At 39.8% G+C, this 18,802-nt stretch overlaps 1 protein-coding gene across 1 annotated transcript in view; it reads left to right on the top strand.

Moving 5' to 3' along the window:
• Positions 1-18,802, top strand: part of DNAJC1 (DnaJ heat shock protein family (Hsp40) member C1) — a 96,692-nt gene that overhangs the window by 2,462 nt on the left and 75,428 nt on the right. Inside the window, exons 2-3 of the mRNA XM_073677500.1 lie at positions 18,426-18,527; positions 18,739-18,785. Coding sequence (XP_073533601.1) covers positions 18,426-18,527; positions 18,739-18,785 — 149 coding nt within the window. The remainder of the gene's footprint in view (positions 1-18,425; positions 18,528-18,738; positions 18,786-18,802) is intronic.

Genomic DNA, 18,802 nt, shown 5'->3' with positions numbered 1-18,802 from the left:
AGCGTTATATGGGGGCCAGTATCCTGTATGGAGCGTTATATGGGGGCCAGTATCCTGTATGGAGCTTTATAAGGGGACCAGTATCCTGTATGGAGCGTTATATGGGGGCCAGTATTCCGTATGGAGCCTTATATGGGGGCCAGTATTCCGTATGGAGCCTTGTATGGGGGCCAGTATTCCTTATGGAGCCTTATATGGGGGGCCAGTATTCTGTGTGGAGCGATTCGCCCGTTTCTGAGCTATTGTGGAATTTACAATAGATATCGCTCATGTAATGTAATAAGTGAAATCTTTGCATTGTACTATATATATATATGCAAAATTAGTAGTTTTCACACTGGGGCTTTTTTTTTTTTTTTAGACTCATACTTTGTCTTTTCAAGAGGAATTTGGAATTTTCAGCAGGCTCAGTATCATCAATGTCAGGTAACCTCTCAATACACATCTGCTAACATAGGACCCACCAATCCCAATGACTGACCCCATCTTTTGTATTAAAGTGTCTAATGAGTGTGCACAAAAGTGGTTGTGAAGGTGGGGAGCAGGGTCAGCTGTGATGTCGCCCATTGGGATTGGTGGGTCCTATGTTAGCAGATGTGTATTGAGAGGTTACCTGACATTGATGATACTGAGCCTGCTGAAAATTCCAAATTCCTCTTGAAAAGACAAAGTATGAGTCTAAAAAAAAAAAAAAAAAAAAAAAAGCTCCAGTGTGAAAACTACTAATTTTGCTTATATATATATAAAAAAAATTGTGATATAAAAAAATCAATTGCCATAAATTTGTAAGAAAAATGTGTAACGAAAACCTGATTTAAACATTAGATCATTTCCTGATGACACATTCCCTTTAAGACAGTGTAAACTAACTTAGACTTGATAGTCTTAAAATGCTCCAGATTTATCACTGTGGTTCATGCTGGATGATAGACTGGACAGTGTGAAAAATGTGCCAGATTTTTACATGGTCTATTAGTTGGTCACTTTGGTCCTTTAAAGGGAACCAGTCACGTGAAAAAAATGCTATTAACCTGCTGATCTGGGTTTAACCTGCAGGTTAGTATCGTCTTGAACTTTCACGGCGCCCGCACTGAGAGCCCCACTGCTGGGAGGAAATTCAATTTATTCCCCCCGGCAGCGTTCTGCTTACAGTATGGCACTGGTGCGAGTACAGTCACTGCTCTTTGTATAGAGAGTGGCGGCTGCAACCGCGCCCCCAGAACTGACTGACAGCCGGATCTAATCCTGAGCTGCTGTCAGTCAGTGCAAGGGCGCGTTTAGAGAGTGGTGGCTGTATACACTGGGCGGTGATTGAACCCGCAACGGCACCACCACTGTGACTGGAAGCCGAACTCTGCCATAGGAGGAATAAAGATCACTTTCTCCTGGCAGTGGGGCTCTCCCTTTGCTTTTATGTTTTTCTTTTATGTAAATGGAAACCTTATTATTTGGGTAAAAGTTCATTTAGGGTATTTGCTGCACATTTTCATTTTTGCTTAAAGGTGTTGTCTACAGTTATTAAATGGATAAAATGTTTCAAAGTATTTGTAAACACACAAACTTTCTTTTCAGAATGGATTCCTCTTGCTTTTCAGGAATGGATTGTTAATTTTATAGTTTGCAGCTCACTGTCTAAGTTACTTGCCACCTCTGCCATATTTCAGAGGTGACCGGTTTCCTAGGCAAGGAGCGTGCACTTGCAAGCTGTTAAATATAGAGCTTGCAAGCGCTGCTGTGAAGTTGACCCGGATCACTGGATCTGGCCTCCTTCAGTGCGGAGGCAAAGTTGCGTTTGCTTGCAGCAGAGGAGAGCATACAGTTCGCACCAGCGGCTCAGTCGTGTTGTGTCCCCGAGCTGTCAAACATATCACAATCTGTATTTAATAAAAATCAGAATTGTTTCAATTTTCACACTGGCTACTGGGTCTTATATCGGATAATTCCTCGTTCTTTCTGGAAAGCTGCATGGACATTAGCAGCAATAGCCTGTCTCAGACCCTACTTAGTTGTGCTTTGTGAAAAACATTCTCTGATTAAGGAAAAAGACCATTGTACAGGAGGGGGGAGGAGGTGAGCTGTAACATGACATATTGTGAATGGTGGATCCTGAGTTATCTTGTTTTATAGTCATGTTCACTGTCATGGATTTCCTGTTTGTGATGATAATGATGTTGCTGAAAAGTCTTTTTTTTTTTCCCCCTTACTAAAGAGGAAGTGTTTTGCTCAATCGTCTGATTGGCAGCTTGTTTACACTGCACAATTAATGGACAACAAGCTAATACAGGAATTCTCATTACCGGTAATCGTGCAGTGTAAATGCTCATAAAGTTTACAGTTTGTAGAAAATTTGACCGTTTTAGTAAATCGATACTAATATTTCTATTCTGCAAATTTACGTCTAATTATTAAAATGATTAAATTTGTGATACTTTTCCTTTCATGATTAGAACTGTGCAAAAAATCCTGCAGAGTAAGAACGGTTTAAAAATATACGTTAATGGTTTATTTTTATCAGTTAACTTGCAAAGTGAATGAACAAAAGGGAAACCTAAATCAATATTTGGTGTGACTGCCCTCTGCCTTCAGAACAGCATCAATTCTTCTAGGTACTCGCACACAGTTTATGAAGGAACTCGGCCGGAGGTTGTTCCAAACATCTTGGAGAACTAACCACAGATCTTCTGTGGATGTCGCTTGTGCAAATCCTTCTGTCTTCATGTAATCCCAGACAGACTAGATCAGGGGTCCTCAAACTTTTTAAACAGGGGGCCAGTTCACGGTCCCTCAGACCATTGCAGGGCCGGAATATAGTTTTTAAAAGAAAACTATGAACAAATTGCTATGCACACTGCACATATCTTATTTTGTAGTAAAAAAAAAATACAGGAACAAATACAATATTTAAAATGGAGAACAAGTAAAGTTAAATCAACCGGTATTTCAGTAGGTAGGTAACTGTGCCCAATAGGCAGCATAGGTCTTCAATAGGCAGGTAAATGTCCCCAATAGGCAGCATAGGTCCCCAATAGGCAGGTAAATATCCCCAATAGGCAGCATAGGTCCCCAGTAGGCAGGTAAATGTACCCAATAGGCAGCATAGGTCCTCAATAGGCAGGTAACTGTGCCCAATAGGCAGCATAGGTCCCCAATAGGCAGGTAAATATCCCCAATAGGCAGCATAGGTCCCCAGTAGGCAGGTAAATGTACCCAATAGGCAGCTAGGTCCTCAATAGGCAGGTAAATGTACCCAATAGGCAGCATAGGTCCCCAATAGGCAGGTAAATGTACCCAATAGGCAAGTAAATGTACCCAATAGGCAGCATAGGTCCCCAATAGGCAGGTAAATGTTCCCAATTGGCAGCATAGGTCCCCAATAGGCAGCATAGGTCCTCAATAGGCAGGCTGTTTCCCCCTTATAATGCTCTATGCAGGCTGCCCCCCCCTTATTATGCCCCATGCAGGATTTCCCTTTCTCCCACCATATAATGCCCCGTGCAAGATATCACTCCCCTGTCTTTATAATGCCCCATTCAGGATGTCACCCCCCCCCATATAATGCCCCATTCAGGATGTCACCCCCCCCCCAAATACCCCATGCTGGATGTCACCCCCATATAATAATGCCCCATGCTGGATGTCACCCCCCCCCCCCCATATAATGCCCCATGCTGGATGTCACCCCCCCATATAATGCCCCATGCTGGATGTCACCCCCCCCATATAATGCCCCATGCTGGTTGTCACCCCCCATATAATGCCCCATGCTGGATGTCACCCCCCCATATAATGCCCCATGCAGCATGTCACCCCCCCATATAATGCCCCATGCAGCATGTCACCCCCCCATATAATGCCCCATGCAGCATGTCACCCCCCCATATAATGCCCCATGCAGCATGTCACCCCCCCATATAATGCCCCATGCAGCATGTCACCCCCCCATATAATGCCCCATGCAGCATGTCACCCCCCCCATATAATGCCCCATGCAGCATGTCACCCCCCCATATAATGCCCCATGCAGCATGTCACCCCCCCCATATAATGCCCCATGCAGCATGTCACCCCCCCATATAATGCCCCATGCAGCATGTCACCCCCCCATATAATGTCCCATGCAGCATGTCACCCCCCCATATAATGCCCCATGCAGCATGTCACCCCCCCATATAATGCCCCATGCAGCATGTCACCCCCCCCATATAATGCAGCATGTCACCCCCCCCATATAATGCAGCATGTCACCCCCCCCATATAATGCCCCATGCAGCATGTCACCCCCCCCATATAATGCCCCATGCAGCATGTCACCCCCCCATATAATGCCCCATGCAGCATGTCACCCCCCCCATATAATGCCACATGCAGCATGTCACCCCCCCCCCCCATATAATGCCACATGCAGGATGTCACCCCCCCCCCATATAATGCCACATGCAGGATGTCACCCCCCCCCCCCCCATATAATGCCACATGCAGGATGTCACCCCTAATATTATGTCCCATGCCTCCATACATTAAAAAAAAAAAAATCCAATACTCGCCTCCCTCCTTGACTGCTGCCGCTGCTCAGGTCCGGACTCCAGCGTCTCCGGCGTTGTCCCTCTCTGCGCTCCCTGTGACCGCTCAGGGGAGGGCGCCGTGGAAAGACGTCACCGCACCCTCTGACCTGAGACGTCACGGGGAGCGCGGACCAGGAAGACAACGGATCTGCAGAGGCACGGGGAGAGGTAAGTATCGGGCTGCCGGGGCTCTGAGAAAGCGGGGGGAAGGGCGGGCGCTGACACCGCTCTCCTCTGCCCACAGCCCGGCGGGCCGGACAAAAGTCCTCCGCTGGCCGCATGTGGCCCGCGGTCCGTAGTTTGGGGACCCCTGGACTAGATGATGTAGGGTTCTGTGGGGGCCAGATCATCACTTCCAGGTCTCCTTGTTCTTCTTTACACTTAAGTTCTTAATTTCATTGGCTAGATGTTTGGGGTCATTCTGCTGCAGAATACATTTGTAGCCAATCAGAAGTCTCCCTGATGGTATTACATGATGGATAACTATCTACCTGTATTTCTCAGAATTGGGTGACTTTTCAGAATATTTTTTATGGCATCTTTTCCATTTGCTTTTGTGACTTCTTCCGATAGGTTGTCCTAATTTATATAGTAAAGCTGAGAAGGCTAGTCGTCTTCTACAACCGTTGTCGTCTGCTCCCCATTGAATACATTTTCTAAAGTTGTTAATTCTTATCTACTCCGCAGTAGCGACCCTTGGTGAGGCAGCTCACATAAATTGAAAATCAATATCGCGTAGTAAAAAGAATTGATGTCTTTCCAGGCCGTTCACTGGACTTTACTTTGCTTAAAGGGGTCCTGTCACTTGAAGCAGATGAAAGAGGGGCAGGGACTGTGCTAATTTGAAATCTTTGTTCCTAATTTTGCGACCATTTAAAGCGTTTTACTCCAGCTTTCTGGCGTAAATGCTTTCATGAATCAGGGCCCTAGTTTCTAGATGGTTTGGTGGTAAACCAGTGCTTAAAGGGACTTGGCCCCTATAAAAATCACACCTTTTAGTTTTAGCATTTAGTGGGGTTTAGTTGCCATAAAAAAATTATTTCTTTTGTATGAGAATGAGGAGGCTTCGGTGCACCCTTGGTGTGGCCGGAGGGCTCAGTATGCAGATTTTAGGGGCCGTAACAGTGCACTGGGCTAAAAAAAATAAAAATTAAAAAAAATATATATTATATTCTCAAAATATGTGGGTTTTTTTGGGTTTTTTTTAATCCTAACTAATCCACTAAAGGTATAATTTATATAAGGGCTAAATCCCCCTACTTACCTGTCTAAGTGGTTTAGTTAGCATTTTGGGATTGACACTTCATTTTAAAGGATTTTCTATTGAAAACAAGTCATCACCAATCTGAAACCCTCTGTGTGCTGTTTGCCCGTCTCGTTTAGACCAAGATAGATCTTAGTCGTTTTTCAGTGTGAATGAAGAGTTAAAAGGGTGGAGAAAGCGGATTTATCTGATTAGATATATTACTTTAATTTCTTATATTTGTTGTTGAAATGACAGGGACCACCTTTAATCCTCTCCTGTGTGAATCTCAAATGTCTTTACATTCTTAGTCTACAAGCCAGGTATAAAAGTTGCCAGTTTCCGATTCCGCTGCTCCGATCTTCCTTTCCCTCCGTCATTGCGGCAGGATGAGCACAGTGATGTTTTTACCTTTGCTTTGTCGGGATAGTGGTCTTTCATGTGCTCCTGTATACAATGTGACAATGTACAGACACCCCCGGTGCGTTAGCACATCGTCGCCCTGTGCACACTATTGCCTTTCCCCTCCTTACCTTGCAGATGGGTTGTGGATGGGATGTAGAAAGGTGTTTTCATCCAGCTCCTGACATGCTTGTGTGACAGAGTAGGTGTTGTAGACATTATTGTGCTCTAGGAGATGGTGACATTTACTTATGTGATGTTAACAAGTGGCACAATAGTGTTTCGTAGAAAGATGAATGTTGGTGGACTTGCGCGTTTCATGTGCTTGTATAAGGGGAGCGCTTACATTTGTTTATTTAGCACAGAACGTCTGACACGATGAACAAGTTGATCTTGACAACACTTTTGTCCTGGTGTCCTTAACACTTCGGCTTTTCAGTGGAGACACATTCCAGTGTTAATGGCTCCTGGGATTTCATGTTAACGCGTTTCAGGCTGAATTGCTCAACAATAATGTCACCTGGAAACTAGAAATTCATTCATTATCCGTGAATGACAAAAGAAACCAGCCACGGAAGTAGAATCTTCTGAATCTGCTTTATATTCATACTACACTTAAAGGAGTTTTCCAAAAATCACAAATTCTCCCGTAATCCATAGAAAGGCCCCCTCAGCAGTGGAGCAGAGGTGTGCATGCTCAGCCTCCGCTCCATTCATTGTCAATGGGACGGCAGGAAATAGACGAGCGCTGGACTTGGATAGGCAATGAATGGTGCAGAGCTTGAGGATGCCAACCACCGCTCTTCAAGATAGGACTGTGCAGGACACCATTCCCAGGGTTCTCGTCTTTGAGCTTCTCAGTGGTCAGACCTCTAGAGATCAGTACATTAACCTCTACCCCATGAATAGAGAATAAGTTGCGATTTTGAGAAATCCCTTAAAAGAACAGCTACTAGGTTTTTTTCCTGCACCAATTTTACATTGTTGTAGAAAAGCTGCCGAGTGCATCATATACACACGTGGTCTAAATTGTTGGTACCCCTCGTTTAATGAAAGAAAAAAACACAAAGGTCACAGAAATAACTTGAATCTGACAAAAGTAATAATAAACTAAAAATCTATGAAAATGAACAAATGAAAGTCAGACATTACTTTTCAACCCTGCTTCCACAGAATTAAAAAAAAAAAAATTAAACTCCTCAAATAGGCCTGGACAGAAATGATGGTACCCCTGAAAATAATGTGACAAAAGGGACATGTTAAATCAAGTTGTGTCCACTAATTAGCATCACAGGTGTCTACAATCTTGTAATCAGTCAGTGGGCCTGTATATAGGGCTACAGATACTCACTGTGCTGTGTGGTGACATGGTGTGTACCACACTCAACATGGACCGGAGGAAGCAAAGGAAAGAGTTGTCTCAGGAGATTAGAAAGAAAATTATAGAGAAGCATGTTAAAGGTAAAGGTTATAAGACCATCTCCAAGCAGCTTGATGTTCCTGTGACTACAGTTGCACATATTATTCTGAAATTTAAGATCCATGGAACTGTAGCCAACCTCCCTGGACGTGGCCGCAGGAGGAAAATTGATGACAAATCAAAGAGACTGATAATATGAATGGTAACAGAAGAGCCCAGGATAACTGCTAAAGAGATTAAAGGTGAACTTCAAGCTCAAGGAACATCAGTGTCAGATCGCACCATTCGTTGTTGTTTGATCCAAAGTGGACTTCATGGGAGACAACCAAGGCGAAAACCATTGTTGAAAAAAAAATCATAAAAAAACAGACTGGAATTTGCCAAACTACATGTTGACAAGCCTCAAAGCTTCTGGGAGAATGTCCTATGGACAGATGAGACAAAAATGGAAGTTTTAGGCAAGGCACATCAGCTCTATGTTCACAGACATAAATATGAAGCATATCAAGAAAGGAACACTGTCCCTAGTGTGAAACATGGAGGAGGCTCTGTTATGTTCTGGGGCTGCTTTGCTGCATCTGGCACAGGGTGTCTTGAATCTGGGCAGGGTACAATGAAATCTCAAGACTATCAAGGGATTCTAGAGAGAAATGTGCTGCCCAGTGTCAGAAAGCTTGGTCTCAGTCACAGGTCATGGGTCTTGCAACAGGATAATGACCCAAAACACACAGCTAAAAACACCCAAGAATGGCTAAGAGGAAAACATTGGACTATTCTGAAGTGGCCTTCTATGAGCCCTGACCTAAATCCTATTGAGCATCTTTGGAAAGAGCTGAAACATGTCGTCTGGAAAAGGCAACCTTCAAACACGAGACAACTGGAGCAGTTTGCTCATGAGGAGTGGGTCAAAATACCTGTCCAGAGGTGCAGAAGTCTCATTGACAGTTACAGGAATCGTTTGATTGCAGCGATTGCCTCAAAAGGTTGTTCAAACAAAATATTAAGTTAAGAAGAACCATCATTTCTGTCCAGGCCTATTTCATGAGTTTAATCTTTTTTTAATTCTGTGGAAGCAGAAAAGCAATGTCTGACTTTCATTTGTTCATTTTCATAGATTTTTAATTTATTACTACTTTTGTCAGATTCAAGTTATTTCTGTGACCACTGTGGGTTTTTCTTTCATTAAACGAGGGGTACCAACAATTTTGACCACGTCTGTAGAAGAATCTGTAATCCCAGGTTTGTATGGTGCACTAAAAATCTATCTCCCACAGAACCCCTTCTTGCATTCTTCCAGCACTATAGGTGCCTGAACTTTCTGCCACACAGAGTTCTAGCAGCAGACACATCTCTTCAACAACTGTTAAGAGGAGACTTTGTGCAGCAGGCCTTCATGGTAAAATAGCTGCTAGGAAACCACTGCTAAGGACAGGCAACAAGCAGAAGAGACTTGTTTGGGCTAAAGAACACAATGAATGGACATTAGACCAGTGGAAATCTGTGCTTTGGTCTGATGAGTCCAAATTTGAGATCTTTGGTCCCAACCACCGTGTCTTTGTGCGACGGAGAAAAGGTGAACGGATGGACTCTACATGCCTGGTTCCCACCGTGAAGCATGGAGGAGGAGGTGTGATGGTGTGGGGGTGCTTTGCTGGTGACACTGTTGGGGATTTATTCAAAATTGAAGGCATACTGAACCAGCATGGCTACCACAGCATCTAGCAGCAGCATGCTATTCCATCCGGTTTGCGTTTAGTTGGACCATCATTTATTTTTCAACAGGACAATGACCCCAAACACACCTCCAGGCTGTGTAAGGGCTATTTGACCAAGAAGGAGAGTGATGGGGTGCTACGCCAGATGACCTGGCCTCCACAGTCACCAGACCTGAACCCAATCCAGATGGTTTGGGGTGAGCTGGACCGCAGAGTGAAGGCAAAAGCCCAACAAGTGCTAAGCATCTCTGGGAACTCCTTCAAGATTGTTGGAAGACCATTTCCGGTGACTACCTCTTGAAGCTCATCAAGAGAATGCCAAGAGTGTGCAAAGCAGTCATCAAAGGAAAAGGTGGCTACTTTGAAGAACCTAGAATATAAGACATATTTTCAGTTGTTTCACACTTTTTTGGTAAGTATATAATTCCACATGTGTTAATTCGTAGTTTTGATGCCTTCAGTGTGAATGTACAATTTTCATAGTCATGAAAATACAGAAAAATCTTAATGAGAAGGTGTGTCCAAACTTTTGGTCTGTACTGTACATCATCTAGTCTCTCTTTCTCAGGGTTTGTATATCACACAGGGATTTTTCATCCTAAAGCCGGGTTCACACAAGCGTATAAAAACAAAATCAGATATTTTTTTTTATTTCTCATTTGTCTGTGTGCAGTCTGTTTTTATACAACAGCAGTTAGGAAACTGTATTTAATCATTTTTAATATGTTAAAGAATTTCAATCTATCTGTAAAAATCGGACACTAGGCACTGACTCCGTATGGAATCCAGTCTTTTTTTATATATTTTTTTTGCACACACTTAGGCTATGTTCACATGTTGCATTTTTGCTGTGTTTTTTTAACGCAAATTTTACTCTTCATATTACAGTACCAGTAAAAACAATGAGATTTCAGAAATCTCATGCACACACATTGTTTTTTTTTTCCTGACTGATTTGGAAAACTGCAGCATGTCACTTCTTTCAGCGTTTTTTCATCAGTTTTTCACCCATAGGAAGCAATGGGTAAGCGCAAAAATGCAGTAAAAAACGCAGCTATCGGGTTTTGCGGCAGAAAACTTGGTGGCATCGTGTTTTTTTGGGAGGGCACTAAACTTTATCAGCATGCACAAGAGACAAATGTAGCGGAGAAAAAAACGCAGTAAAAAAGCAGTAAAAACTCCGCAAAACCTGCTTTTTGAAAGCTGCTTCTTTACTGCTAAGAGAGCAGGTTTTGCCTGCAGAAAAAAAATGCAGCAAAAACTCAATGTGTGAAAATAGCCTAAGACGTGAGTGGGCGAAACTCATCTGTCACACAGAAGAAACTACTACTGCACACTGAGATATGTATCTTTTTGTGCAGAAATTAAGAAAAAAAAAATTGCACGTCTGCACCCTCCCATAACGTTGGTCCTAGTGCTGTCTGTTTTTTCGGAGACAGCACTCGTACAGAAAATATGTTCAGGTGAAGTTGGCCTTAGGCCAGGTTCACACTTTCAGTATTTGGTCAGTATTTTACATCAGTATTTATAAGTTAAAACCAGGAGTGGAACAATCAGAGGAAAAGTATAATAGAAACACGTCACCACTTCTGTATTTATCACCCACTCCTGGTTTTGGCTAACAAATACTGATGTAAAGTACTGACCAAATACTGAACGTGTGAACGTGGCCTTACACAAACCTGTGTGTGATATTCATGTACTGACCTGATCCAGAGAAAGGTGCAGTGTGTGGCCGGGTTGTCCTTCCATGTGTAGAGCGAGAGCTTTAGTTTAGACCCCTCAGTGATGCCCCCTCTTCTGGACAGTGTCAGTGGATTTCATGTCTTTCATCCTTGTATTTCCTCTCCATCTTCCATCATTGACAAGTTAATCTGTAATTCATTTAGCTTCCAGGAAGGGCGAGTTATGTAAATGATGGCCTGAAGTCTTGTCTTCTAGCCCTGTCTCCATTAAATGTAAACAACGGCTGCCTCTGCACTATTTCGGTAGCTGTATAATTTATTGACTCCTTTTTACCAGACTGATGCATTATAGCAGAACCCAAGCTCCACAGATTCTTTTAATTCTGCAGGTTTTTTTTTTTTTCTGATTTGGTAAAGGCTGTTCTTTGTGATGTCGGCGGCTGCGTGCATCATGGGGAACACTTGAGAACCATTTCTGATAAATGACAGCAGGCAGCAGCCATCACAGCTAATGCACCTTGTATCTGCAGCTCTCCCCGGACTGGCTCCTGCAATCACTGTACAGAGCGGCCTGCTCCGTCCTCACACCCATCTGCGCCTGTTGAATGCACGGTCCTGCAGGTGATTATTGATAATCCTAATGGTCATCAAAACTTCCTGGTGGAATATTATTCTAGTATTATTTTCATGAGTTTCCAATCTAAGGGTGAGTTTATTGGCTAATATTTTTCACATTTATCTGTTTCGGTTTTTTTTGGTGCAAAGGATCATACTTGGTTTATTTTCACGGTTTTATTTGCAACTTACCAGTATTTGATTTCTGTATTCTGACTATCAGACCCCAGGCCTTAGGCAGACGACGACAAAGCTGTGTGCAAATCCTGCACGTCGCATCCTTATGCTCCTGTTCTCCAGATCCTCCTCCTAGAAGCAATATTCTGTCATTGTATATGTATGTTTATATAATATATATATTATATAAACACTATAGACTATAAAGACTATATAGACATTACAGCACGGAATACTCTTTTGCTTCCTCCCCTCCCCAGGAGATGTGGTATGATCAGACCATGTTCCTGTATGGTCAGACACAGCCATTACACAGTACACAGCAGGGGCACATTTATAAGATTATCTCAGCACAGGAACATTTTATTAAACACATCCAATTGTGGAAGTTATTATTATTCCAAGATCTAGTGAATAAAATTAACTTTTGTTCGTGGGAAAACCCCTTTAAGTCTACAAACAGCTGTTTTTATATAATGAATTAAAGTGAAGGTTTCACGAGAAAATAGAATTTTTGTTTAAATCAAGTTTTTATGTTCAATATATATATTTTTTCATATCATTATTTAAAAAAAAACAAAACCTTGCAATTTCTATATTAGCCATTAATTAGGGCCTAATATTAGACCCTCACTTCTTGATCTTCACATGGACATAAGCAGCAATGGACGGAGTCAAACCCTATTTATTCATGTCTATAGAAATATTTTCTAGGCATGCTCCGATCATTGTACGGGAGGAGGTGAGTTGTGACATCACCTATTGTAAATGGTGGATCCTGTGTTATCTACTGTATATAGAGGTGTTATCAGTCATTGTACAGGAGGAGGAGGTGAGCTGTGACATCACCTATTGTAAATGGTGGATCGTGTTATCTTCTGTATATAAAGGGGTCACATGTCATTGTTATCCTGCCTCTGATTATATTGAGACTGCTGAAAAGTCTCCTGTACAAAACAAAAGAAGTATGACTCTAGTATATCGCCGAGTGGCCAGTGTTTTCTTTATATATAATATATATATATATATATATATATATATATATATATATATATATATATATATATATATATATAAAGTGACTGATGCTGGTGTCTGCACCGCTGCTCCTTGCACCCAGCACGTCCTCATTCACACAGTGCGGTATCATTTAATTCTTCTCAAGCACTGATTGTGCTCTGTCATGTCAGCACCAGATATTGATATTCTTGCTCATGTATCCAACTTGTAAAAAGTATGTTTCATTATTATTTTGTTACTTTCCAGCTTTTACATTAGTCAGTCACCAGTAATATCTACTAATGAAACATTGTATATTTATAAGCTATAAGATGGGAGCACCCACATATCTGATTATTTTCCTTATGTGTTGGCTCCACTACTCCCTAATTTTAAATGTTTGTGTCTATTATTCTAATCTAATAAAGCTTTTTTTGTGATTTATACATGTGTTTTTTTTAGTGTAGGTTAGTTGCTTGTAACAAGCGCACTCTGCTTTGTGATAGGTATAAGTCTGTTTTGTAGGTTGTACAGTGGAGAACCGTCACACAGCACTTTGTGTAATTTTGATCTTCCCCCTGCGGTGGCGCTGCAGGCAAATTGAACAGTTATTATGTGGTTTCTGCACAGCCAACAGCTGATCTCAGGGGTCCCGGCAGGGGGCTGCCTTGTGATCAGCTTCATGTCAAGGAGTCCTTTTATTCAAAGTGGAGAACCCTAAACAGCGTAGTAGTGACCTGGTTGTGAGCGGGGGGCCGCGCTCCAGCCCGTGACTTCAGTCTCTGTACAAGCTGTGTGCTGCTTTATGCTGCACTTTTAGGCACCGCATGTCGGAGCTCGTCTTCCCTTATCCCTATCATATATTTGACATCAATATAAATTTTCAGACTCTTAAAGGTACAGTAGAGACACATAGAAGCTTAAAGTAACTTTTTAACGGATAACCCTGTTCCAGCAAACACCGAACTACACCCAGGAAACTGACCCCTATACAGGAGTTATTCATTGTGTAAGACCCCATTAACAAGTGTTCATGTTATTTGCTTTAAAATACCTCTGGGCTAGCAATGTCCAGCGCTGCTTGTATGGAAGATTCCCCATCGCTTAGTGAATGCAAAAAGCAGTAAAAGATACGTAATAGTTTAAGGACGACATCTGTAAGGAGTTTGTATGTTCTCCCCGTGTTTGTGTGGGTTTCCTCCGGGTTCTCCGGTTTCCTCCCATACTCCAAAGACTGATAGGGAATGTAGATTGTGAGCCCCAATGGGGACAGTGATGATGTCTGTAAAACGCTGCGGAATATGATGGCGCTATATAAGTGAGTAAAATAAAATTGTATCCGCAGAAATATCCGAGATGTTTGTTCTGATCTGTTTTTCTCATGGCGTCTTCACTTAATTCATTCTATAAAATGGCTGTCTGTAGGCTGTTAACACCTCATGTTCACAAATATATCTGAGGGACATAGAGATGTGTGTATGTATATGCATGTACAGTATGTGTGTGTGAACTGCAAATTATAATAAACTAAATATGATCCTTTGCACAAAAAAAAACAGATCTTGTGACAAATATTAGCCAATGCACTCACCCTTAGATTGGTAACTCATGAGAATATTCTACCAGGAAGATTTGGTGATTTTGTACACGTTTTCTTTTTTTCTTTTGTTGCTGAATTTTCAGTGTGTAACGTACAACGCACACTCCTATAGGACTTGTTCACACTCTGCGATTTTTGCCTCCAGAAATAAGACGCATAATTTTACAGTACCAGCAGTGATTGAGATTTCTGTAATCTCATGCACACGCTGCTTATTTTTTCCTTTCAGATTTAAACCTTTTTTCAAATCTGCTGCATGTTCAATTCTTTTAGCGTTTTTGCATTTTTTTTTTTTTCACCCATTCAAATAAAAAGCGTAAATAAAGTGTGTATTTTATGCAGCGTTTTTCCTGCCAACACTCAACCTTTGCCATACTCGTATACTAAAGTGTTTTTTTTTTTTTTTTTGATGCACTGCACAAAAAATGCTATTAATGTAAACCCTCTTAATAAGGTATCAATAATCAGACGTCTTGAGTGAGTACAGTATGGTTTATATATTCTGACAATACAGGGGCTGGATTAGTAAACTGTTCCCATTTCCCCTGTGATCACCTTTTAATATTTTGAGTTGGATGATTTATGTTAAAGTTAGGGCCTCTAGATGGAGCTTCAGCACTTCCAAACATCTCTGCGCCTTGTCTCCTACATGCTTCATTCATTCTGGCTGCTCCACACCACCCACAACACATTGTGTGATATGGAGAGTGCCTGCTTTTAGGATGTGATATTTTTTTTATCATATTTGATAAAATGTTTAGCATTAAATATAGTTGTTTTTTTAGTGCAGATTTTTCTTGTTTTTTCTTAGTAATCTTTTGTAGAATTTAAATTCATTAATGGGGGGAAAAGGAGAATTTCCAAATGGTTCCGAATAATCTGGAGCTTTTTATTTATTCTTCTCACTTAGGTATAATTTCAATCATTTCAGGCTCCTAATAATAAATGTTTGCCGCTTCTAGAAGATGCCTTACATTTTTTTTTTTGTCAATATAATTTGAACATTCAAAATGATTATTACAATGAATTTATTTGCCATCGTATTTATACTGCATAATATTTTACTTTTTTTTTTATGGAAATATACAAGAAATCCTAAAGTTTAGACTTGACTTTCCAGTAGAAAAGTGCAGAAATTAAGAGGATTGAATTTTAGAAGTAATTTCAGTTTCCAATCAAATAATAGATTCTTCTTTATGGTTTTGATTTCTATTTTTTGGCCAATTCTGATTTACAATTGTTTTTGCTTTTTGATTTTCTTCACTGATTGTTCGAAAAATGATCAATAAATTAGGAACTGTTACACTCTACTGTTGATCTCTCCCTAGAGTTTTATCATCCCTTGTCAAAAATAGCCAGAAATGTAGATATTTTAATTCCAGGCATATTTCATTTAATAGTTAAGTAGAATTGTATTTTTAGGGAAAAATGCATGCAACGCTTTTTTTTTTTTTGTGATTACTATGAGACTAGTATATGCTGTGTGTTACGACTTTAAAAAAAAAATGTAATTTATTCCCTGCGACAAATAAGATTCTACTCCAGTCTTAAATGTCTTGTCTTCACGTTTCCTGTACAGCATGTAAATAATTCTATTACCAGAGAGGCTGAAAAATAAATGTAGAAATCTTTGGAGCGTCAATAAGGAAAAAGCCAACAATGGATAAAATTAGAAATTTGTCGTGTAGCAATTACTTTTTATTTCAATTACTTTTATTTTTAGTGCAAATTTAGGTACATTTTTGAGCAGCGCACGATAAAACCCAACAGAGGGGTTAAATGAGTGATTCCCCGAGATGTTGAAATTCAGAACACAATCCAGTAGGTGAAGAGACAGGAAAAAAATAAATTCATGAGATTGGAAAATCATGTAAGGTTAGATGAATACTTTAAGATTTTGGCACTTGCAGGTGATATCATTATACTTAATTATTTTAAGGGGTTTTGTAAGCTGTCCATTTGTGTAGAGATTTCTGGTCACGATGGATACCGTTGTAAAGGAGAAAAAATAAAAAACTCTGCTGTTCCCTGTAACAATTATTTTTTTGTGTGCTAGAATTACACTTTTTACATTTGTTTCCACTGATCTGAACATTTCTTGGGATGTTGGGTCTTGTTTATATGTATAGTTTGTTGCTCACTGCTCAGTTTATTATTTTTTGCATTTTTCTTTTTTATTTTTTTTAATGTTGCTGATATTATGTTTGGCTACCTCCTTTGTATTTTATATATATGTGTATATAGATATATATATCTATATATGTGTGTGATAATGTGTGTGTATATTTAGATAGATTGTTACACATGAGTGTATGTATATATGTGTATGTGTGTATATATATATATATATATATATATATATATATATATATATGTGTGTGTGTATATGTGTATATAATATATATATATATATATTTATATATTATTTTTTGCACAATGTTATATATATTTATTTTTTTATTTATACTACACATGTGTATGTATGTTATATAGTTTCCTGCCACCACTACATAAGTTTGGGTCTGTTGGAAACTTTTTTTTAACTATTTTTAATTGTTTTTTGCTGTAGGAAACAAATTTTATTACTAATGATGTAGCGTAGCGCCTCCTGCAATATTTTTTCATGCCAATAGTATGTTTTAAGTAGTTTGTGTCCAAGGAGAAATTTGGCCCAAATTATTTCTCCAACATGTCACAAGATCAGATTTGTCGATGACAATATCCCCCCCCCCTCTCCTCGCTACGGGTAGGGCCAAGGTTTTTTTTTTTTTTTTTTTTTTAAATCTCTACACAAAACCAATTTTATTATTAAGATTTTAGTAGGATCTTGCTAGGAATCTGGTGAAGAACTGAGTGGCGCTAGAAGGTTGGGTGCTATTTGCTAATCTGGAAATTAGAAGGGATCCAAGATCTAACCATCCCAGACTCGCTCTATCATAGGATGAGAACATAGTTTTTTACTGAATTTAAAAAAAAACACAAAAAACTCCTTTTCACATGGAATAAATGGTGCGATAATAAAGTTTACCTTTTGAAATTGTAATCTATTTTATATATTTATATTTTTTTCTTTAATTATTTTTGTATTAAATGCTGATAAAAAAAAGTTGACTATTGGAGCTATTTTAGGTTTCAGAAGTTTTTAATCTTTATTTTTTTTTCTTCCTGAGTTTTTAATGGCGGTTGTGTGCATGAGATTTCTGGATTTCTGAACTCTAATTGCTTTTGCTGGTACTCTAAAACTCTAAAACGCAGCTCCTTTTCTAGTGGAAAAAAATAATGCGATGTGTGAACATAGGCTAAGTGTTATTCCAAAATGTTTTTTAGAGACTGTACCAACAAGAAATAGAATATATCACATTCTTTACTGTGTGTGTGTGTATATATATATATATATATATATATATATATATATATATATATATATATATATATATATATACATATTGTATTTATTTATTTATTTTTTTTTTTTACTGGCGAGCCATGTACGAAGTAATTAGAAAATATCTAGTGTCTATATTTATGGGAGGTACAGAACATATCTGGATTCCATGTGGCAGTTAAGTGATGTTCTTTCTTAAAGAAACACAAACCAATGTGCCTCGTGAGTGTAAAGTAAAATGTAACCTCTCGTATATGAAGCCCCTCTTTTGCTTTGTCTTCCGAGGATGAAAGCCTCGCATTCCAAAGTTGCCTGTAAGTCTTGTAAAGATTTGCAGGTTAATACGTCTCCAAGTGTAAAGAAAATATTATCTACTTTACGAGGACTAAGATATGATATTCACAGAGAAGTTGGGAAGAAAGCGAAATTAGGCTGAATAATTGTTCATTCATGTGGGTCTCCCCTTAGCTTGTTCCCTGATGTCTCGAATTACATCGCCTTAGGTCCTGTGCTTGGTTGGCTATCTCTACATCTTAACGAGGCTCTGGGAATTTCAGCTTCTTTACAAAACTTTGCTTTGTGCTCCCCTCATCTCCCTCCCACCTCTTCTTCTTGTTTGCAGGATGCTACAGCTGCTGACATCAGAAAAGCCTATCGCAAGCTCTCCTTAACGCTGCACCCAGACAAGAATAAAGAAGAAAATGCAGAGACTCAGTTCAGACAAGTAAGTTCAAAAAATATATTGGGAGCATTTATATTCTTTTTTTTTATTGTGGTTCAGTATATTATTTTTTCGTTAAGTCCTTTTGTGTTGTGATATAGTCACAAATTCAAAATATTTATCATTTTATGATATTCTTACATAAGGAAGACTTTTTAATCTGTTTTAGTAATCATTGCGGAAATTCTTTTTAAACCTCGTTATATTGTTACAGTTGGTAGCAATCTATGAAGTACTGAAAGATGAAGAACGACGAGCAAGGTAAGGACCCCATCTGC

Source organism: Phyllobates terribilis, unplaced genomic scaffold, assembly GCF_046119375.1.
Source record: "Phyllobates terribilis strain yellow unplaced genomic scaffold, ASM4611937v1 Scaffold_4__5_contigs__length_816908805, whole genome shotgun sequence".
In the NCBI taxonomy this organism is placed as follows: domain Eukaryota; kingdom Metazoa; phylum Chordata; class Amphibia; order Anura; family Dendrobatidae; genus Phyllobates; species Phyllobates terribilis.
The sequence above is the reverse complement of the archived record's forward strand: the minus strand, read 5'-3'. Positions and strand labels throughout refer to the sequence as shown.